At 45.2% G+C, this 23,999-nt stretch overlaps 1 protein-coding gene across 1 annotated transcript in view; it reads left to right on the top strand.

The window, feature by feature from the left end:
* cdk19 (cyclin dependent kinase 19) overlaps positions 1-21,888 on the top strand; it is a 509,018-nt gene extending 487,130 nt beyond the window's left edge. Inside the window, exon 13 of the mRNA XM_072500031.1 lies at positions 18,309-21,888. Coding sequence (XP_072356132.1) covers positions 18,309-18,434 — 126 coding nt within the window. The 3' untranslated portion in view covers positions 18,435-21,888. The remainder of the gene's footprint in view (positions 1-18,308) is intronic.
* Positions 21,889-23,999: the final 2,111 nt, after the last annotated feature.

The following is a 23,999-nucleotide window of genomic DNA, read 5'->3' as shown; positions in this document are numbered from 1 at the left end:
GGTGCTGCTGCTAGGACAGGCGGCCAGACGCCGGAGACGGCGGCAGCAGCAGTGTCTGCAGCTGCTTGAGGCGGCGGCCCATGGACCGGACCCCACTCCACAACCTGAGGACCGGCCACCCATCAGGCCAGGGACGGACCCAGAGGGGGAGTCCCGCGACGGCCCAGGGTGTACAGGCATCATTGGACATTTCAGCAGATGACGGACAGCGTGTGCCGCAGGAACATAAGAACATAAGAACTAGGAGCAGGAGTAGGCCATCTGGCCCCTCGAGCCTGCTCCGCCATTCAATGAGATCATGGCTGATCTTTTGTGGACTCAGCTCCACTTTCCGGCCCGAACACCATAACCCTTAATCCCTTTATTCTTCAAAAAACTATCTATCTTTATCTTAAAAACATTTAATGAAGGAGCCTCTACTGCTTCACTGGGCAAGGAATTCCATAGATTCACAACCCTTTGGGTGAAGAAGTTCCTCCTAAACTCAGTCCTAAATCTACTTCCCCTTATTTTGAGGTTATGCCCCCTAGTTCTGCTTTCTCCCGCCAGTGGAAACAACCTGCCCGCATCTATCCTATCGATTCCCTTCATAATCTTATATGTTTCTATAAGATCCCCCCTCATCCTTCTAAATTCCAACGAGTACCGTCCCAGTCTACTCAACCTCTCCTCGTAATCCAACCCCTTCAGCTCTGGGATTAACCTAGTGAATCTCCTCTGCACACCCTCCAGTGCCAGTACGTCCTTTCTCAAGTAAGGAGACCAAAACTGAACACAATACTCCAGGTGTGGCCTCACTAACACCTTATACATTGCAGCATAACCTCCCTAGTCTTAAACTCCATCCCTCTAGCAATGAAGGACAAAATTCCATTTGCCTTCTTAATCACCTGAAAAACAACTTTCTGCGACTCATGCACGAGCACACCCAGGTCTCTCTGCACAGCAGCATGTTTTCATATTTAATCATTTAAATAATAATCCCTTTTGCCGTTATTCTTACCAAAATGGATAACCTCACATTTGTCAACATTGTATTCCATCTGCCAGACCCTAGCCCATTCACTTAGCCTGTCCAAATCCCTCTGCAGACTTCCAGTATCCTCTGCACTTTTTGCTTTACCACTTATCTTAGTGTCGTCTGCAAACTTGGACACATTGCCCTTGGTCCCCAACTCCAAATCATCTATGTAAATTGTGAACAGTTGTGGGCCCAACACTGATCCCTGAGGGACACCACTAGCTACTGATTGCCAACCAGAGAAACACCCATTAATCCCCACTCTTTGCTTTCTCTTAATTAACCAATCCTCTATCCATTTCCCCTTAATGCCATGCATCTTTATCTTATGCAACAACCTTTTGTGTGGCACCTTGTCAAAGGCTTTCTGGAAATCCAGATATACCACATCCATTGGCTCCCCGTTATCTACCGCACTGTTAATGTCCTCAAACAATTCCACTAAATTAGTTAGGCACGACCTGCCCTTTATGAACCCATGCTGCGTCTGTCCAATGGGACAATTTCCATCCAGATGCCTCGCTATTTCTTCCTTGATGATAGATTCCAGCATCTTCCCTACTACCGAAGTTAAGCTCACTGGCCTATAATTACCCACTTTCTGCCTACCTCCTTTTTTAAACAGTGGTGTCACGTTTGCTAATTTCCAATCCGCCGGGACCACCCCAGAGTCTAGTGAATTTTGGTAAATTATCACTAGTGCATTTGCAATTTCCTTAGCCATCTCTTTTAGCACTCTGGGATGCATTCCATCAGGGCCAGGAGACTTGTCTACCTTTAGCCCCATTAGCTTGCCCATCACTACCTCCTTGGTGATATCAATCCTCTCAAGGTCCTCCCTGTCATAGCCTCATTTCCATCAGTCACTGGCATGTTATTTGTGTCTTCCACTGTGAAGACCGACCCAAAAAACCTGTTCAGTTCCTCAGCCATTTCCTCATCTCCCATTATTAAATCTCCCTTCTCATCCTCTAAAGGACCAATATTTACCTTAGCCACTCTTTTTTGTTTTATATATTTGTAGAAACTTTTACTATCTGTTTTTATATTCTGAGCAAGTTTACTCTCATAATCTATCTTACTCTTCTTTATAGCTTTTTTAGTAGCTTTCTGTTGCCCCCTAAAGATTTCCCAGTCCTCTAGTCTCCCACTGATCTTTGCTACTTTGTATGTTTTTTCCTTCAATTTGATACTCTCCCTTATTTCCTTAGATATCCACGGTCGATTTTCCCTCTTTTTACCGTTCTTCCTTTTTGTTGGTATAAACCTTTGCTGGGCACTGTGAAAAATCACTTGGAAGGTTCTCCACTGTTCCTCAACTGTTTCACCATAAAGTCTTTGCTCCCAGTCTACCTTAGCTAGTTCTTCTCTCATCCCATTGTAATCTCCTTTGTTTAAGCACAAAACACTAGTGCTTGATTTTACCTTCTCACCCTCCATCTGTATTTTAAATTCCACCATATTGTGATCGCTCCTTCCGAGAGGATCCCTAACTATGAGATCCTGAATCAATCCTGTCTCATTACACAGGACCGCTTGTTCCCTCGTAGGTTCCATTACATACTGTTCGAGGAAACTATCGCGGATACATTCTATAAACTCCTCCTCAAGGCTGCCTTGACCGACCTGGTTAAACCAATCAACATGTAGATTAAAATCCCCCATGATAACTGCTGTACCATTTCTACATGCATCTGTTATTTCTTTGTTTATTGCCTGCCCCACCATAATGTTACTATTTGGTGGCCTATAGATTACTCCTATCAGTGACTTTTTCGCCTTACTATTCCTGATTTCCACCCAAATGGATTCAACCTTATCCTCTATAGCACCGATGTCATCCCTTACTGTTGCCCGGATGTCATCCTTAAATAACAGAGCTACACCACCTCCCTTACCATCCATTCTGTCCTTCCGAAAAGTTTGATACCCTCGGATATTTAACTCCCAGTCGTGACCATCCTTTAACCATGTTTCAGTAATGGCCACTAAATCATAGTCATTCACGATGATTTGCGCCATCAACTCATTTACCTTATTCCGAATACTACAAGCATTCAGGTAAAGTACACTTATGTTGGCTTTTATACCTCTGTTCTGAATCTTAACACCTCGATCAGTAACCTCTCCTAAGTTATATTTCTTCTTAACCTTTCTCCTAATTTTCCTTGTCGTCGAACCCACATCTTCCTGTAACAACCTGCCGCATCGCTTACCATTAATGTTTTCACTTCCCGTTTTATTTCTTTTAGTATTCCTGGTCCTATTCACTGAGCTCCCCTCAGTCACTGTACCTTGTATTGTCGCCCTTTTTGATTTTTGACTATGGCTTCTCTGCCTTACACTTTCCCCCTTACTGCCTTTTACTTCTGTCCCTGTTTTACTACCTTCCAACTTCCTGCATCGGTTCCCATCCCCCTGCCACATTAGTTTAAACTCTCCCCAACAGCTCTAGCAAACACCCCCCCTAGGACATCGGTTCCAGTCCTGCCCAGGTGCAGACCGTCCGGTTTGTACTGGTCCCACCTCCCCCAGAATCGGTTCCAATGTCCCAGGAATTTGAATCCCTCCCTCTTGCACCATCTCTCGAGCCACGTATTCATCCTCTCTATCCTGACATTCCTACTCTGACTAGCTCGTGGCACTGGTAGCAATCCTGAGATTACTACCTTTGAGGTCCTACTTTTTAGTTTAACTCCTAGCTCCCTAAATTCAGCTTGTAGGACCTCGTCCCGTTTTTTACCTATATCGTTGGTGCCTATGTGCACCACGACAGCTGGCTGTTCACCTTCCCCCCCCCCCCCCCCAGAATGTCCTGCAGCCGCTCCGAGACATCCTTGACCCTTGCACCAGGGAGGCAACATACCATCCTGGAGTCTCGATTTCGTCCGCAGAACCGCCTGTCTATTCCCCTTACAATTGAGTCCCCTATCACTATAGCCCTGCCATTCTTCTTCCTGCCCAGCTGCGCAGCAGAGCCAGCCACGGTGCCATGAACCTGGCTGCTGCCGCCTTCCCCTGGTGAGCCATCTCCCTCAACAGTATCCAAAGCGGTATATCTGTTTTGCAGGGAGATGACCGCAGAGGACACCTGCACTGCCTTCCTACTCTTGCTCTGTCTTTTGGTCACCCATTTACTATCTCCCTCAGTACCTTTCACCTGCGGTGTGACCAACTCGCTAAACGTGCTATCCACGACGTCCTCAGCATCGCGGACGCTCCAAAGTGAGTCCATCCGCAGCTCCAGAGCCGTCAAGCGGTCTAACAGGAGCTGCAACTGGACACACTTCATGCACATGAAGGAGCCAGGGACAGTGGACGTGTCCCTGAGCTCCCACATCGCACACGAGGAGCATGACACGGGTCTGAGATCTCCTGCCATGTCTTAAACCTTCGGTTAACTTCAACAATTTCAATTTCCCCCCCAAAAAATTTAAATAAACAAATAAACAATGAAGAAAAAAATAAATAAATATACCAATGAAAAGAAACAGAAAAACAGAAACACTACTTACCAGTCACAAAAAGCACTTCCTCCCCACCCAGCTTTGAATTCCCACCTCGATTCAAATTCCCAAACTCACTCTTTGCTGTGTCTCACTCCTGGCTCTGTCTTCTCTCTGGCTCACTGGGAGAACTCACTCCCAAGGAGGCCTTGCCTGAACAAGGAGAGGGTGTGGTACCTATGCCATATCCTCGTGGACTTGGAACCACATGGAGAAGGAGGACACCCCTTCCCAGTAGTTGGCAAGGTTACTACAGCCCTGAACTTATATGCCTCAGGGTCATTCTAGGACTCAAGCGGGGACCTGCGTGGCATCCCTCAGGCGACGGTCCACAGGTGTGTCTGGCGGAAAACTACATCAACTTTGACATGGACCAAGCCCAACAGGATGCAGGATTCTCCACCATTACCAGGATGCCACAGGTCCAGAGGAGTGCCCTATGTTAACAGGAAGGGGTCCCACTCCCTGAACAAACAGCTCGTGTGCAACCACCACAAGAAGTTCCTGCACACGTATGCACACTTCCTGGGGAGTACTCACAACAGCTGGGGCAGTCAGTCATCCCCGGCCTTTTCGAGGACCACCTCAGGATGGGTGGCTGGCTCTTGGGGGATGAGGGGTACCCACTGAGGACCTGGCTAATAAGAAAATATAAACATAAGAACTAGGATCAGGAGTAGGCCATCTGGTCCCTTGAGCCTGCTCAGCCATTCAATAAGATCATGGCTGATCTCTTTATGGACTCAGCTCCACTTACCCGCTCACCGTAACCTTTTATTCTTTTACTGTTCAAAGATCTATCTACCTTTGCCTTAAAAACATTAAACGATATAGCCTCAACTGCTTCACTGGGCAGGGGATTCCATAGATTCACAACTCTTTGGGTGAAGAAGTCCCTCCTTAACTCAGTACTAAATCTGCTCCCCTTTATTTTGAGGCTATGTTCTCAGTCTGCTACAATCCACGTGGTGGGTGTGATGTTCAATCAACCCTGTGTCTGTACTCACTGAGTGTCTCCACTGGAAAGAGACTGAGCATGTGTAATGTGTCCTTTTATATGGGTTGGTGTAATGCCCTCCTGTGGTAGTGTCACCTCTATGTGTATCGTGACTGCCCATGGGTCGTGTCCTATCATACTGACCTATTGGTTGACTGTCTGTGTGTCATGGCTCTGGTGTTCCCTCTGGTGTCGAGCTAGGTGTAGTGTATGTACATTAACCCTGTGTGTACTTACAGTGATGTATATCACCACAAGGGTCAGTGGAGAGGTTTGATTGGAGATCAAAATCGTTTAGCGATTTCTTCAAGGATAATTAATCCACAATGCTATCGTGCAGCCCTGACATATTCCTGATTTACATTCCTGAACCCTAAGTCTGTTGGACTCCACAGTTTGTAGCTTTTATTCTTTTCTGAGCATTATAGGCCAAGGTGGATGACATCACATTTGATTCTATTTGAAATCTATTTGTCACATTTCACCCATTCATTTAATCCATTAATTTTTTTAATAATTGTATGCTTTAATTAAGTAGGGGGGGTTATTTATTTGTTATAAGATTTCCTGTCTGTTCACTTTTTTGGTTTTGGTTGTGTTTAATGTATATTTATAAATGCCTTAATAAAAATATTTTTTAAAAAGAGGGTTCCAAATTTCTGCCATCCCTTGTGTGTTTCCTAATTTCATCCTGAAAGATCTGCTTTAATTTTTAAACTAATGAAAATGAAAATGAAATGAAATGAAAATCACTTATTGTCACAAGTAGGCTCCAAATGAAGTTACTGTGAAAAGCCCCTAGTCGCCACATTCCGGCGCCTGTTCGGGGAGGCTGTTACGGGAATCAAACTGTGCTGCTGGCCTGCCTTGGTCTGCTTTCAAAGCCAGCGATTTAGCCCTGTGCTAAACAGCCCCAGATTCCCCAATAGCAGAGGTGTGTGTCTACTGTTGTCTGTAAAACTTCAGACATTTCGACCAGTTTATTAATCAAACATTTTGCCCAGATGTCTTTATTGATGAGCTGAACAAAGGACAACACAAGTATAAAATTCAACCAAATTAATTAACACAGTATCAATAACCCTTAAATTATCCCAAAAACATTCACTAAAAGGTCTCAAATTTCATAATACAACCCATGCCGATGGACTCAACTATGCCGTGGGTCCGATTCTCTGAGTCTCACGTTCCTCGGGGTCTTTGTTGCAGAGGTGGGTCTCGCTGACTGCTTTCTTGTGTCTCTGGTCAGTCTTCCAAATCTTCACCTCCACACCAATTCTTCGCGAGGGTGTGTCCTGGGGGTTCACCTTTATCCCTTTCCCTTCGCACCTTTCCAGAAACTTCTCTGGACCTTGGCCAATGAGGTGTCGGGAGGGAGTCACAGTACCTAAGAGACGTGGTGATGACTGCTCAACGGGCCACCAGGACCTGCCTCTAGGTGTCCATCTCCGGTGGTGTTGTTCGCATGTAACTTGCTGCTGCATAAGGTAACGGTGGGAAATCTGGGTGCCAGAAGGTCTGGCTTGATCTGGTCAATCCAATGATGCATCTGAATGTAGCCGATTGTCTCCTGATGGATGATTGACAAGACAAGCCCAGACATGTCCTGGCAGTTTGTCTGTGCTTAGTGTATTAAAGTTTGGTCAAATTCAAATTGCCATCAGCCTGCCTGGAGTTGACTGCAGTTTGATTTAAAATGCCCAGTTCTTAATTTAGAGTGTCCAATTTTATTGGGCCTAAAATCCAGGCCGTTCCAGATTACCACACTACCCAACCTGTTGAAAACCTTAATTGAATTACCACTTAACTTTCTAAATTCTGGGGAATATTGCGCTAGTTTTTGTAATCTCTCCACATAAATTAACCATTGGAGTCCAAGTATCATTCTGGTAAACCTGTGCTGCATTCCCTCCAATGTCAATTTTTCCTTATTTAGGTGTGGTACCCAGCATGACTTCTACCCACTTGTATTCTAGTCCTCTAGATAGAATTATCATTCAATTGTGGTGTTTTTGTTATTTTCTGTACATTACATAGATTTTACAGTGCAGAAGGAGGCCATTCGGCCCATTGAGTCTGCACCGGCTCTTGGAAAGAGCACCCTACCCAAATCCACATCTCCACCCTATCCCCATAACCCAGTAACCCCACCCAACACTAAGGGCAATTTTGGACACTAAGGGCAATTTATCATGGCCAATCCACCTAACCTGCACATCTTTGGACTGTGGGAGGAAACCAGAGCACCTGGAGGAAACCCACACACACACGGGGAGAACGTGCAAACTCCGCACAGTGACCCAGCGGGGAATCGAACCTGGGACCCTGGAGCTGTGAAGCAATTGTGCTATCCACAATGCTATCGTGCAGCCCTGACATATTCCTGATTTACATTCCTGAACCCTAAGTCTGTTGGACTCCACAGTTTGTAGCTTTTATTCTTTTCTGAGCATTATAGGCCAAGGTGGATGACATCACATTTGATTCTATTTGAAATCTATTTGTCACATTTCACCCATTCATTTAATCCATTAATTTTTTAAATAATTGTATGCTTTAATCTGCACTGCTTATAATGCCATCTATCTTTGTGTCATCAGCAAATTTGGATATGGACATAGAACATAGAACAGTACAGCACAGAACAGCCCCTTCGGCCCTCGATGTTGTGCCGAGCATTGTCCGACGCCAAGATCAAGCTATCCCACTCCCTGCCATTCTGGTGTGCTCCATGTGCCTATCCAATAACCGCTTGAAAGTTCCTAAAGTGTCCGACTCCACTATCACAGCAGGCAGTCCATTCCACACCCCAACCACTCTCAGAGTAAAGAACCTACCTTGGACATCCCTCCTATATCTCCCACCCTGAACCTTATAGTTATGCCCCCTTGTAACAGCTACATCCACCAAGGAAATAGTCTCTGAACGTCCACTCTATCTATCCCCCTCATTATCTTATAAACCTCTATTAAGTCGCCTCTCATCCTCCTCCGCTCCAAAGAGAAAAGCCCTAGCTCCCTCAACCTTTCCTCATAAGATCTATCCTCCAAATCAGGCAGCATCCTGGTAAATCTCCTTTGCACCCTTTCCAATGCTTCCACATCCTTCCTATAATGAGGTGACCAGAACTGCACATAATACTCCAAATGTGGTCTCACCAGGGTCATGTATAGTTGCAGCATAACCCCGCAGCTCTTAAACTCAAGCCCCCTGTTAATAAACGCTCACACACTATAGCCTTCTTCACGGCTCTATCCACTTGAGTGGCAACCTTCAGAGTTCTGTGGACATGAACCCCAAGATCTCTCTGTTCCTCCACATTCCTCAGAACCCTGCCGTTGACCCTGTAATCCGCATTCAAATTTTTTCTACCAAAATGAATCACCTCGCACTTATCAGGGTTAAACTCCATCTGCCATTTTTCGTCCCAGCTCTGCATCCTATCAATGTCTCTTTGCAGCCTACAACAACCCTCCACCTCATCCACTACTCCACCAATCTTGGTGTCATCAGCAAATTTACTGACCCACCCTTCAGCCCCCTCCTCCAAGCCATTGATAAAAATCCCAAATAGCAGAGGACCCAGCACTGATCAATGTGGTACACCTCTGGTAACTGGTCTCCAGTCTAAAAATTTTCCATCCACCACCACCCTCTGTCTTCTATGTGATAGCCAGTTACTTATCCAATTGGCCAAATTTCCCTCTATCCCACACCCTCCTTACTTTCTTCATGAGCCAACCATGGGGAACCTTATCAAACGCCTTACTAAACTCCAAATATACGACATCAACTGCTCTACCTTCATCTACACACTTAGTTACCTCCTCAAAGAATACAATCAAATTTGTGAGGCAAAACCTACCCTTCACGAATCTGTGTTGACTATCCCTGATTAAGCTGCATCTTTCCAAATGGTCATAAATCCTATCCTTCAGGACCTTTTCCATTATCTTACCGACCACCGAAGTAAGACTAACTGGCCTATAATTACCAGGGTCATTCCTATTCCCTTTCTTGAACAGAGGAACAACATTCGCCACTCTCCAGTCCTCTGGCACTATCCCCGTGGACAACGAGGACACAAAGATCAAAGCCAAAGGCTCTGCAATCTCATCCCTTGCCTCCCAAAGAATCCTTGGATATATCCCATCTGGCCCAGGGGACTTGTCGACCCTCAGGTTTTTCAAAATTGCTAATACATCCTTCCTCAGAACATCTACCTCCTCCAGCCTACCCGCCTGAATCACACTCTCATCCTCAAAAACATGGCCCCTCTCCTTTGTGAACACTGAAGAAAAGTATTAATTCAACGCCTCTCCAATTTCTTCTGACTCCGGCCCTAACCTCACCCTGGTCATTCTTTTATTTCTCACATAAGAGTAAAAAGCCTTGGGGTTTTCCTTGATCCAACCCACCAAGGACTTCTCATGCCCCCTCCTAGCTCTCCTAAGCCCTTTTTTCAGCTCATTCCTTGCTACCTTGTAACCCTCAAGCGACCCTACTGAACCATGTTTTCTCATCCTTGCATACTCTTCTTTTTTCCTCTTGACAAGATATTCAACCTCTTTTGTGAACCATGGTTCCCTCACACGGCAATTTCCTCCCTGCTTGACAAGGACATGCCTATCAAGGACACGCAGTATTCGTTCCTTGAACAAGCTCCACTTTTCATTTGTGCCTTTCCCTGACAGTTTCTGTTCCCTTCTTATGCTCCCTAATTCTTGCCTAATCGCATCATAATTACCCCTCCCCCAATTATAAACCTTGCCCTGCCGTATGGCCTTATCCCTCTCCATTGCAATAGTGAAAGACACCGAATTGTGGTCACTATCTCCAAAGTGCTCTCCCACAAACAAATCTAACACTTGGCCCGGTTCATTGCCCAGTACCATATGCTGGTTCCTATTGCATGATCCAAATGATAATAAATATATGAATAGTTGAGGCCCCAACAAAGATCCTTGCGGGACACCACTAATGACATCCTGTCAGTTGGAAAATCTGCCCATTATCCCTACTCTCTGTCTCCTGTGACTTAGCCAATTTCATAACCACGTCAATAATTTGCCTTTAATTCCATGGGTTCAGCTTTAACAAATAGTCTTTTATGAGGGACTTTATCAAGTTCATATCATTATGACCACGTGAGGAGGGTAAAAATTGACTTTCCTAATTTACCATTCCAGGCTTGACTGTAACAGAATTTAACAAGCTGTGCTTTGCCAGTACTGCAGGAGTCCCACTATGTAGGCTTTCAGGTTATATAGAATTAATCAGACAGGTTTCCTGATAAGTTTATTGGCCCTAATTCCTTAATTTGAAAAATAACAAGATTAATTGTAACACTCATTCATATGTCACCCACATTCCCTGGGGCCCCCCACACACACTAGTACAGATAGTAATACAAGGATAGACCTAATTTTCTTTTTACAGTTTGTGAAGAAAATAAGCAATCTAAGAAATATGTGGCTAACTGTCCTTTGGCTGGTCTTTTTTTTTAATAAACAATTATAATTAGGTATTTTTGGCATTGCAAACAGCAACAGTATAAAAACAATGTACAAAGAACAACAAACATAATGCAATCACCAACTCCCATCCCTCCAAGACCCGCCCATTTGACCCCCTATTCTACGCTACCCTAACCCACCCCCTCCCCCTGCTGGTGATTAATTCTCCGTGAAGAAGTCGATGAATGATTGCCACCTCCGGCCGAACCCTAACACTAACCCTCTCAAAACTCTGGACATGACGTCCATCAAACCCCTGCGCAGAAAGTCCCGCACCTGTAAATATCTAAATTTGTTCCCCCTTGCCAGCCCAAACTTCTCCTCCAGCTCCCTCAAGCTAGGGAAGCTCCCCTTTAAGAACATGTTCCCCATCCTCTCAATTCCCGCCCTTCGCCATACTCGGAACCCCCCATCCAAGCTCCCCGGGGCAAACCGGCGGTTGTCACATATTGGGGACTAGACCGATGCTCCCACTTCTCCAACGTACCTCCTCCACTGACCCCAGATCCTCAAGGTCGCCTCCACCACGGGGCTGGTGGAGTACCTCGCCGGTGGGAACGGCAGAGGTGCTGTTATCAATGCCCCCAGACTGGTGCCCCTACATGAAGCTGCCTCCATCCGCTGACCCCGCCCCCACCACCCACTTCCTTATCATGGCTATGTTAGCTGCCCAATAATAATTACTGAAATTTGGCAGAGCAAGCCCCCCCTCCCCCCGATTCTGCTTGAGCATCACCTTCTTCTCTCGCGGGGACTTACCCGCCGACACAAAGCCCAGGATGATTTTGTTAACCCTCTTAAAATAGGACCGCGGGATGAAAATTAGGAGACATTGAAATACAAATAAAAATCTCGGTAGGACCGTCATTTTGACCATCTGCAATCTCCCAGCCAACGACAGCGCATCCCATCTCCGGAACTCGCTCCTCATCTGCTCAACCAACCGGGACAAGTTCAACTTGAGTAACCGGCTCCAGTCGCGCGCCACTTGTATCCCTAAGTACCTGAAACTGTCCCCTACCAACCTAAACGGCAGCTCCCTCAGTCGACCCTCCTGACCCCTCGCCTGGACTACAAACATCTCACTCTTTGTCATATTCAGTTTATATCCTGAAAACCGGCCAAATTCCCCCCAAATCGCCATGATTTCACCCATCCCTGCCCCTGGATCTGATACGTATAAGAGCAGGTCGCCCGCGTACAACGAGACTCTATGTCCCCCACCCCCGAACCAACCACTTCCAGCCCCTTGAAGCTCTCAGAGCAATTGCCAGCGGCTCTATAGCTAATGCAAACAGCAATGGGGAGAGGGGGCACCCCTGTCTTGTCCCCCGGTGCAGTCTAAAATAGTCCGAGGTCGCCCTATTCGTCCTTACACTAGCCTACGGGGCCTGGTACAACAGCCTAACCCAGTCGATAAAGCCCCTACCGAACCCAAATCGTCCCAGCCCCTCCCATAAATAGTCCCAGCACCCCAAACTCCGCCTGAAGCCTCCGATGTTCCCTTAAATGCTCCACCCCCGGGGTCACCGCATACCTCCTATCTATCTGTAAGATCTCCTTAACCAGTCGGTCCGTCTCTGCCCTATCCGTCCTGTCCCTATAAGCCCGGATCGAAATCAGTTCCCCTCTCACCACTGCCTTCAGCGCCCCCCAGACCACCGCTGCTGACACTTTCCCCTGTGTCATTAACCTGCAGGTAGTTCTGCATGTATTTCCTCAGCCTCTCACACACCGCCTCGTCCGCCAACAAGCCCATGTCCAACCTCCATTGCGGGCGCTAGAAGCTCTCCTCACCACCCTGCAGTTCAACCCAGTGTGGGGCATGATCCGAAATCGTGATGGCCGAGTACCCCGAGTCCACCACCCACGCCAGCAAATCCCTGCTCAAAATGAAAAAGTCTATCCAGGAATAAACCTTATGAACATGCGAATAAAAAGAAAACCCCTTCCCCGTCGGCTGCCTAAGCCTCCATGGGTCGACCCCCCCCATTTGTTCCATGAACCCTATCAGTTCCCTCGCCACTGCTGGCACCCTCCCCGTTTTCAAACACGACCGATCCAGGCCGGGATCAATGACTGTATTAAAATCTTCTCCCATAACCAACTTGTGCAAGTCCAGGTCAGGTATCTTCCCCAGCACCCTCTTTATGAATTCTACATCGTCCCAGTTTGGCACGAACAATTTAACCCAGACTACCTTCCTCCCTTCCAATTTACCGCTAACCATGATATAACGGCACCCCCCCCCCCCCCCCCGAGACTATACTGCCCACCTGAAATTGCACCCGCTTGTTGATTAAAATCGCCACCCCTCTAGTCTTGGTGTTCAGCCCCGAATGAAAGACCTGACTGGCCCAACCCTTCCTTAGCCTGACTTGATCTGCCACTTTCAGGTGTGTCTCCTGCAGCATTACCACGTCCGCCTTCAGAGCCCTCAGATGCGCGAACACACGTGCCCCCTTAACCGGCCCATTCAACCCTCTAACATTCCAGGTGATCAGCCTAGTTGGGGGACACCGTGACCCCCCTCCGCCGATCAGCCATCCCCTTTCCAGGGCCCGCGTCCAGGCCATGCGCGCGTCTCCATCGACCCACCTCTTGGCAGCTCCCATCCCCGACCTCCTCACTGTCCCAAATTCTAAGTCCCTCCCTCGTCAGCAGAGTAACTCCCCCCTCCCCCCCTAGCAGCACCACTTTGTAACCTAACCCCTACCATATAATGATCATGCCCCACACTGTGCTTCTGTAGACTAGCTCACCCAGCTAGCCTGTTGGCCCCTCACCTCCGGTGCCAAGAAGTCTCCCACCTATTGTCCCCTCACTCCCCCCCACCCCCCGCCCGCCCATCGAAACCACTTAACTCATTAAACCGACCCCAAACAATCGCCCAATTACCATAGGAGACAGCCCAGAACGAAAAACCCCACCAAGAACCCCCCACATAGTGCAAATCAAAGTAATAAAAAGCTAAAAGATGCACCAGCCACCCCCATCAAAACACCGAAAACCCATAGAAACCGAATAACTTTTACTTGCCCCATCTTCACCCAAACTCAAATGCAGAAGAAAAACGACAATCAAAACGTATAAACATCACTCAGAAAAGTTACAACTTAAAACAAAAAGTTCTTAGTTCAGCACCAGCCCTTTCTTCTTGGCAAAGTCCATCGCGTCTTCGGGCAACTCAAAATAATGGTGCTGGTCCTCGTGCGTGACCCAAAGATGCGCCAGGTATAGCAGCCCAAATTTCACCTTCTTCTTCGCCTTAACTTGATTGAAGCCTGCTCTCCTTCTGGCCACTTCCACTCAGATCCTGATAGACACCCAAAATGCTATTGTCCCATTTGCAGCTCTGCGTACGCTTGGCCCACTGGAGAACACACTCTTTGTTCAAAAATCTGTGGAACCGGACCACCATCGCCCTTGGGGGTCTCCCCGGCCGCGGCTTCCTCGCCATCGCCCTGTACGCCCTGTCCACCTCCAACGGTCGGGGAAAAGCCCCCTCCCCCAGAAGCTTCTGAAACATACTCGCCACAAATGCGCCAGCATCAGCCCCCTCAGCCCCTTCTGGGAGACCGACAATTCTTAAGTTCTGCCGGCGAGCTCTATTCTCCAGGTCTTCTACCTTCTCCAGCAGCCTTTTTTGCTGATTATTCGGCATCCCCACCACCAGCTTGGCCACCGTTTGGTGCTCCTCCTGGTCCACCAGCGCTTTCTCCAGCTTCTGAATAGTCCGATCCTGGGCATCCAGCCAGCGCTCCAGCCGATCGATCGATTCCTTTATTGGGTCAAGACAGTCCCATTACTGCCTCGCACAGCCCTCTTGGATGACCTGCATCAGCTCCTGCATCAGATGGTTGGGCCGTCGCAGCAGGGATCCGAACATCAGCCATATTGTCTTGAGCCACAACCTCCACCCAGCCCTTGCTTATTTCCTTATTTCTTCCTTTTCGATCCCTTGGGGTTCAACGTTCCATACACCAATGTGTGGATCCAGTGCCAAATTGACTTCGCCGTCAAAGCCAGTACTCAGAACCATATAAAAGTCGGGGAAAAAGGTCCAAAGGTCCGGCCAGAGCGGGAGTCTCCAAATGTGCGACTTACTCCCTCATAGCCGCCACCGGACATCCCCTTTGGCTGGTCTTGATGCAGTGATCCCACATTGCGGGCGTTTTGTTCCGTTGCCTTCCTAGGTGGAGGTTTACAGAGCCGATTTCTGCAACCTAACCTCTCCTCAGGATGCTTACTCTGCAATATCAGTGCTCAATACTTCTGAGAGAAGCCTTTCATTATATCATTCCAATCTCTACTCCAACTTGGTAATCTCAGTTCATAAAAAGCCTTGCTGGTTGTATATTCCAGAGGCATTTAAATACCATGGAGAACAGGTAATTACACTTTTTGATATCTCATCTCAGATCCTTTCGAAGAGTAATTTGTAAAAGTCAACAGCAGATGGGGTATTTCTTGCTCTCAGGGCTGTTGAGAATTTGTTCCTTTTCATCCCTCTTAGGGGGTAGAATGCAAGTGTATTTTCAACTGGCTGATTTCTTTTAATGGAATTAGTTTATTCAAAATTAAGCATTAAAAAAGATATAAGAAATTGTATCTTTTCACTTATATAAAACGTTTTTGTAACAATATAAATAATGTCCACTACATTAGCCATCTCTTCACAACATTTAGTAAGATTGAGGTATGATCTACCCTTTGAAGATCAATACTGGCTTTCTGTAATCAGCTGAACGTTTTCAAGATGTCCTGGGATGTGAGCATTTGGCTGGGCTTGTATTTATTGCTTATCCCTCATTGCCCATGAGAAGGTGATGGTGAGCTGCCACCTTGAACCACTGCTATCCATCTTGTGTAGGTACACCCACAGTGCTGTTAGGAAGGGCATTCCATGGACAGTGAGGGAACAGCAATATAGTTCCAAGTCTGGATGGTACGTGGCTTAAGTTAACTGTTCTAAATATTTTCTCTGTAATGGTTCCCAAATCGAGAGAGGTCTGGGGAGTTTATTTTCATACTCCCCTTTTCTCTTATTTTGTCACACTTTGCCATTTTCCCCATTTTTTCCATTTTACAGGATCTGTGTTTTTTTTTCATTTTTGTATTTTAGTTTGATATTGTTCCATACCTATTTAGCTATTCATGGCTGCTTTATATGGAAAGTAGAGCTCTTGCCCCCTAGAAATATAAACTGGATTAAACAAGATTAAATTAATTTTTGAACATCACACTGACACTCTTATTTTTCCATTAGCAGACTTGCCCAGTTTACTGGTAGTCTGTCCATGTCCCATAGAATCCCTACAGTGCAGAAGGAGGCCATTCTGCCCATTGAGTCTGCACCGACCCTCTGAAAGAGCACCCTACCTAGGCCCACACCCCCACCATATCTCTGTAACCCCACCTATCCTTTTGGACACTGAGGGGCTGGTTTAGCACAGTGGACTAAACAGCTGGCTTGTAATGCAAAACAAGGCAGCAGCGTGGGTTCAATTCCCGTACTGGCCTCCCCGAACAGGTGCCGGAATGTGGCGACTACGGGCATTTCACAGTAACTTCACTGAAGCCTACGCGTGACAATAAGCGATTATTATTATTAATTTAGAATGACCAAATCACCTAACCTGAACATCTTTGAACTGTGGGAGGAAACCGGATCACCCGGAGGGAACTCACGCAGACACTGGGAGAAAAACTCCACACAGTCACCCGAGGTCGGAATCAAGCTCGGGTCTCTGGTGCTGTGACGCAGCAGTGCTAACCACCGTGGCTCAACCAATGTGTCTCATCACCTTACCTAAGTTAGCCTTACCTAAATCTACAATCTTTTTTATGCTGTTTCGTATTTCTCCTATTCAAACACGAGGTTGAACTCAATCAATATTCATGCACCATTAGGCTCTTAACTGTTGTGGGCGGTGCTACAGTGGGTAGCACTGTTGCTTCACAGCATCAGGGTCCCAGGTTCCCGGCTCGGGTCACTGTCTGTGTGGAGTCTGAACGTTCTCTCCATGTCTATGTGGGTTTCTTCCGGGTGCTCTGGTTTCCTTCCATAAGTCCCGAAAGACGTGCTGTTAGGTAATTTGGGCATACTGAATTCTCCCTCTGCAATGTGGCGACTGGGGTTTCTCAGTACATTGCAGTGTTAATGTAAGCCTACTGTCATGTGAGAGTACCTTTAAGAAATGGGTGTTTAAGAAATGTACCTTTAAGAAATGGGTGTTTATCAGTGATGTCAGAGTGTGGGTGGAGCTGGGCTGTCTGTCAGCTTGTTACTTTCGTTTTAGGCTGTTTGCTGCAGGGTGTGTTTTAGTTTCCTTTTCAGAGCAGGATAGCTGCAGTCACAGCCAGAAGGGATATTAGTCTCTCTCTCTCTGTAATCGAAAAACTGTAAATCGAACCTTTGGTAATTTAAAACTAATAACTGCTCTCAATAGTGACTTTAACCTGATGTGCTTCAGTTAAACGTTCTTTTTTAAGTCTTATGGATGTTAAAAGGACAGCTGAAGGATTACTTAGTGTTGTATTCTTTGGGGATTGTATCTGAATTAATGGTTGCTAAGATGTTCATTGTATTTTTAAAAAGGTTAACTTGAGTTCATGGAATAAACATTGTTTTGCTTTAAAAATACTTTTCCATTTCTGCTGTACCACACCTGTAGAGTGGGCCGTGTGCTCCCCATACCACAATCTATTAAAAGTTGTGGGTCAGGTGAACTCCATGATACACTTTGGTGTTCTCTAAACCCTGGCCCAAAACACTACTTGCGACAACACAGATTATTATTACTAAATCTGACTCACTGTTAAATCTAATATATAATGGCCTGTCATTCCGTACATAAATTAGCGAATGAGTACACACTATACCTTAGAGATAGTGGCAAATCTATGATTTGAATGTTTAACTGTGATGCACTTAGCTACATTTAGATATATAATGTAAGGGGGTGGACAGCGGAATGGTCTCAGTCACTATTTAACAGGACACTCAATAACAAAAACATTTGACTTTAATCCTTACAGTAGGGATTTGTATATGACCAATGCTGCCTCAACCTCTCTGGCCCTGCTATTGTGCTGCCCTAAAGCTGAAAATGTTGTCCATTCCCCTCTCTTAGTGAACTGGCAGAGCTTATTCTAGTCATCTTAAATCCAGTCTGCAGGCAGGGTAAACTCGGGAAATTGACTCAATTGTCAAACAGTTGTGGCAAAGCTCGTTATGTTGACCTTGTATTTTTGTTTGTTTGCAGCACCCTGGTACACGTCTGGGTTACCAAAGCAATGTCCAGGGATCTTCCCAGTCCCAGAGCACTACAGGATATTCTTCTTCAACTCAGCAGAGCTCTCAGTATTCACACCAGTCTCACAGATACTGATCAGCACTGCTGGCAGAAAGGACTTCAAAGGAAAGCCTTCAGCAATATTTTACGGTAAAAGGTTCCAATGATAGGAACCCAGCGAACTTGCCTGGTGCATGTACATTTTCTTGTATTCAGAAGTATAAACTGGCATTATTTAGCGAAAATTATTAGAGAAAAAATGTTCACGAAATAATGTTCTGACTGCCTGGACGTTTTCAGATACCAATGGAAGTTCCAGTCAAGACCATTTCTGTGAAGTTTTGTGTAAATATCCTTTAAAAAAACAAGAAGATAGCTTTGAACTCAGCATTTCCTCAACTAAGGAGCAGGTGAAATGTGTTCACTGTTTTCAGAGCACTTTTTGACGCAGTGGCAGGGTTTCCTTGTCCTAAGATCACAAATGTAGGAATCATATTTTCTCGGCATATAGCTTTTTAAAAATGTTTAAACCACACACACTTACACACCATTAATCAATGAACTCTTCAAGCACTGATTGGTATTGTGTACCTGTTTCTATGTTCTTAAACCTGTACTTCCAATTGGGACATTATAGTATGCTGCATATCTAAAACATTCTGCAGATATTTAATTTGGAAAGGTTTTCTTTATTTCCCTGTGTAAAAGCTTCAGTTTTAACAATGTTAAATGTAAAAGGTTTAAAGAAAATGACCTCTGCAGCAAGTGTAAAAAGCATTCTATATTGTTTAAATTTTGCAGTGCACAGTTTAATATGCACTTGAAGCCTCAGCTTTACTCCACAGAATCTACCTGTTAATTACACTGACTGTTCCCAACACTGCAGACTGAATTTCACACTTTTGTTTTCTCAGTGTATCTGGAGCACACACGCAGAATGTGGTGTGGAGGACAACATCCTTGATTGGTACCATGAACATATTTTTATCCATGAACTATGGGAAGAAAATTGTGGCAGCTATAAATCAGTTGTACCAAGCCATCTGCCTGAAATGCTGAGACGTGCTTCCATTAAGCAAACCACCGGTAGAGATTTTAATTCAGTCAAACTTTGGCCACCTACATAGAGTTAAAATCACACCCTCTGGAGCACTAAATTGTAAATATAGCCCTTTATTTCTACCACACCTTCTAAAAATCCATCCGAGTGTTGCTCCTCTGTCTTTAGAGCAATGCTTCCCACTTCTTTGAGCTTCCAGTTAGCCAGTTTCTCAGGGAATCTTCAGTTTTCAGTATTTTCAGCTCTTTCCTTCTTTCTATCAAATTCACTTTTTTTAACAGATTTTGTTTCAATTTTTAGTAGCAGAACACAAACTTCCAGTGTGCCAGTTGTGTATGTATGTGTCTGCATGAACACTTGTGTGTTTGTGTATCTGTGTCTGCGTATACATCTGTATATGTGTATGTGTCTGCCTGTGTTTGTGTGCATCTGAGCCTGGGTGTATGTCTGTGTGTGTCTGCGTGTACATGTGTGTGTGTATGTGTCTGTGTGTATGTCTGTGTGTTTGTGTGCATCTGTGTGTACATCTGTGTGTGTATGTCTGTGTGTGTGCATCTATGTCTGCGTGTATGTCTGTGTGTGTCTGCGTGTACATGTGTGTGTATGTCTGTATGTGTCTGCGTGTACATCTGTGCGTGTGTATCTGTGTCTGCATGTATGTCTGTGTGCCTGCGTGTACATCTGCGAATGTGTGTGTGTATCTGTGTGTGTCTGCGTGTACATCTGTGTGTATTTGTGTTTGCGTGTGTCTCTGTACATATTTGTGCGTGTATCTGAGTCTGTGTATGTCTGTGTCTGTGAGGGTCTGTGTATGTATCTTTGTGTGTTTGTGTGCCTGCATGTCTGTCTGTGTGTGTATCTGCGTGTCTGTATATGTCTGTTTATCTGTGTCTGCGTGTATGTCTGTGTGTCTGCGTGGTAAGTGTGTATGTGTGTGTGTATATATCTGTGTGTGTGTGTATCTGTATATGTGTCTTCCTTGTGTATGTGTGTGTGTGTGTGTATATGTATCTGTGTGTCTGTCTGTTTGTTAGTGTGTCAGTGAATCTGTGACTGATGATGCTAATAGCCATAGTATCTCGCAGAAATTAATGATATATTAATTTCTGTGGGTGTAACTAATTGAGGTACTCAAAAGGAACAATAAATACATAGACAAAGCCTGAATCCGCCTCCTAAACCAGAGATTAGGTTAAAATGCTGGAATCTTGTTTTTTTGTCTAGCATATATGATTTCCGGTGTTCATGGAGTAAAATGTTTACTTTTTTGAACTTGAAGGGCTTCTTCTTATTTTGGGGAATATTTATTCTCTGTGCAGCTCTAAATGAAATTCACAAAAGTGTGGTCACTGCATGGGATACCATTTACTATTGGAAAACAGAACTACATGAAGGGAAATATCTATATTTGTGTTAACTCAATGTCAGTAATATGCCAGGTCGGTAAATTGACAACTGCCATTTTATCGATTATATCATTTTAACAACTGGATCTTCATATATTTAGACAATAGTTGACTCCCACATTTCTGTTTATGCGGTTATGATATCTTAAACTTACTACAGTTGCAAATTTGTGGCAATTCCTCATATCTGATCATGTAATATTTCTGCCTGACTCTTCATTAGGGGCCCATTTGTGAAGCCGCAAGTAACTAACTTGATTGTTGACTTAATTTAAGTACTGCCTAAAGGTCAGGTTCACAATTATCTTTCTAAATCTCTTTTTAAAACGTGAAACGAGAAATGAGAGGCAGATTAATAACTGAAATATATACACTATTTGTTGGCTATTTTGGAATGGTGTCTTATGAAGATTAGGAAGCATAGAAAAATAGGAGCAGCAGTAGGCCATTCTGCCCTTCGAGCCTGCTCCACCATTCCATATAATCATGGCTGATCATTCAACTCAGGAACCTGTTCCTGCTTTCCCCCATAACCTCCGATTCCTTTAACCATAAGAGCCAAATATAACTTCTTCTTGAAAACATCTGTTTTGGTCTCAACTATTTTCTGTCGTAGCAAATTCCACAGGCTCACCACTCTCTGGGTGAAGAAATTTCTCCTCATCACTGTCCTAAATGGTTTACCCCGTATCTTTAGACAATTGATCCAAACATTCAGTATTAATAAGCTACATTATTCTAATAACTGTCAACTAAGTGTATACGGCATAACTTCATAAATTTTTTCACCTCCGCTGGTGACAATATTGACCTCAAGACCACAGATATTTCATCTGATCACAATCCTCTAATTATATTCATACAACCTTTTGCCCATTCTCAGCAACTTTTTATTCTTTTCTAATTATTCCAAACATCATGGGCAAGATTCTCTCGGGCGGGGCTGGAGAATGCCCGCGACTGGCGCGAATCGCGCCACGCCGCCTGACACCGGCACGCCACCCCGACACCGGCGGCAGTCGCGGGCCGGCCCAGGATGGGCCGAGCGGCCGTCGTGAAAACGCCAAATCCCGCCAGCGCCGTCCACACCTGCTCTCAGCCGGCATGAACTCGGCGTGAAAGGGTCGGGGAGCAGCCTGTGGGATGGGGGTGGGGGGTCCGACCTCAGGGGGGGGCCTCCGGTGTGGCCTGGCCCGCGACTGGGGCCCACCTATCGGCGGGCCGGCCTCTCTGGCTGGGGACCTCCTTTCCTACGCGCCGGCCCCTGTAGTCCTGCGCCATGTTGCGTCGGGGCCAACGCGTTGAAGGAAGCCACTGCGCATGTGCGCGTTGGCGCCACTGCGCATGCGCGGATCCCGCGGCGCCCAGTTCACGCCGGGGTCAGCAGCTGGAGCGCCGTATAGGGGCCAGAATTAGTCGTGGGGTCGGCCCGTTCACACCGTCGTAAAACACGACGGCGTGGACACTCTGCCGCAGGATTGGAGAATCCCACCCCATAGCTTAATTCACATAAACGAAAATAATGGGCATTTAATCAGGACTCTAAGATGATCAGCAAGAAAGGGCATCTGGTCCTTCACAGGTTGGTTTATTTAAGTTATTTGTATTTGAAATGACATGGGAAGATATTCTTCAAAAATAATATTAATTAGTCCACATTTACCAAACTCCATTTAAGATGGTTAAAGCATGAGGTGGCCAACTGCCAAGTGTTTTAATCAGCCTCCAGCACCATTATCTCATCTATGGGGGATTGTAGATCGGCCTTTAACAGATCAATCTGACAGAGTGCGTTACTTTCTGATATTTCTCCTGCTCTGGTCAAACCTGGATCTTTGCTGAGAATTTGTGCTTAGCAAACTATGTCAGCAAAAGATTTTACCAGCTATTTTCTGAGTTTATGGTCTTTTCAAAATATTATTAGAAACATGCTGTATAATTTAAGAGGCTCTTTGATTTAAAAAATGGCCTACCTTTGATGAAAAAAATAACTTAATTTGAGGAATAATTAACGGCATTTCAACCACTTAAAAGATAATTTCAGACTGCTCAGGGAACCATTTCAAAAATATTATGAAAAATGATTATTATCTATGTACTGTCTGCCGAACCAGACATTGATATTGAAGTTAAATGCTTGACGAGGCGCAATAGTAAGGTATGGTGAACTATTCCTACTGTGCAAAGACTGAAAGCTGACTTTGCTGCACCTGCAAATATTTAAATTATTCTGGGAGCTGTCTTTCATGATTGTAAAATACTCTTTAAAATCCATCACTACTCTCTCAAAAGGGCCTGTGGATTAATAAACTCTGTTAATAAATACTGCAGTATGTTCTGATGAAGGATAATGACCACCTGAAACGTTAGCTCTGTTTCTCTCCACAGATGCTGCCTGACCTGTTGAGTTTTTCAAACATTTCTGCTTTGGTTTCAGATTTTCAGTATCTGTAGCGTTTTGCCTTTGTGTTGCTGATCCGTGTTGTATTTTCAGTATTGGTAGTATGTTTAGCTATATATTCAAAATAATGATTGGAAGCAGAAATATACCTCATTTTCTTACAGTGCCACAACCCCACCCTATCCCCGTAACCCAGAAAACCCAACTCACCTTTTTGAAACTAATGGGAAAATTTACCATGGCCAATTCACCTAACCTGCACTTCTTTGGACTATTAGTTAATTCAAATTATCTCAATTTTAGCCAATATTTCTCCACTTCATTGTGTTATTTATGTTGCTTACTTCAAATTATTTATTCGGGGGTGATCGTGGCCGAGTCATTAGTAACCTAGAATTTGCCTGGCTGATTCTCTGCGATGTGGGTTCAGCTGGCAGCAGCTAGTGGAATTTAAATTCAGGTAATAAATCTGGAATATAGAGTTAGTCTCAGTAATCATGAAGCCATCATTGATTGTTGTAAGAAAACTTCCAGTTGATTACTGCCTTTTAGGGAAGGAAATCTGCCATCCTTACCTGGTCTGGCCAACATGTGACTCCAGACACACATGTGGTTGACTTTTAACGACCCTCTGAAATAGCCCATCAAGCCCCTCCGTTTCAAGGGATGGGCAACAAATGCTGGCCTTGCCAGTGAAACCCACGTCCAATAAGAAAACAAAATGAGAATTCATAGAATAGAATTCCTACAGTGCAGACGGGGGCCTTTTGGCCCATTGAGTCTTCACTGACCCT

This window comes from Scyliorhinus torazame, chromosome 4 (assembly GCF_047496885.1).
Source record: "Scyliorhinus torazame isolate Kashiwa2021f chromosome 4, sScyTor2.1, whole genome shotgun sequence".
NCBI classification, from domain to species: Eukaryota; Metazoa; Chordata; class Chondrichthyes; order Carcharhiniformes; family Scyliorhinidae; genus Scyliorhinus; species Scyliorhinus torazame.
The sequence above is the reverse complement of the archived record's forward strand: the minus strand, read 5'-3'. Positions and strand labels throughout refer to the sequence as shown.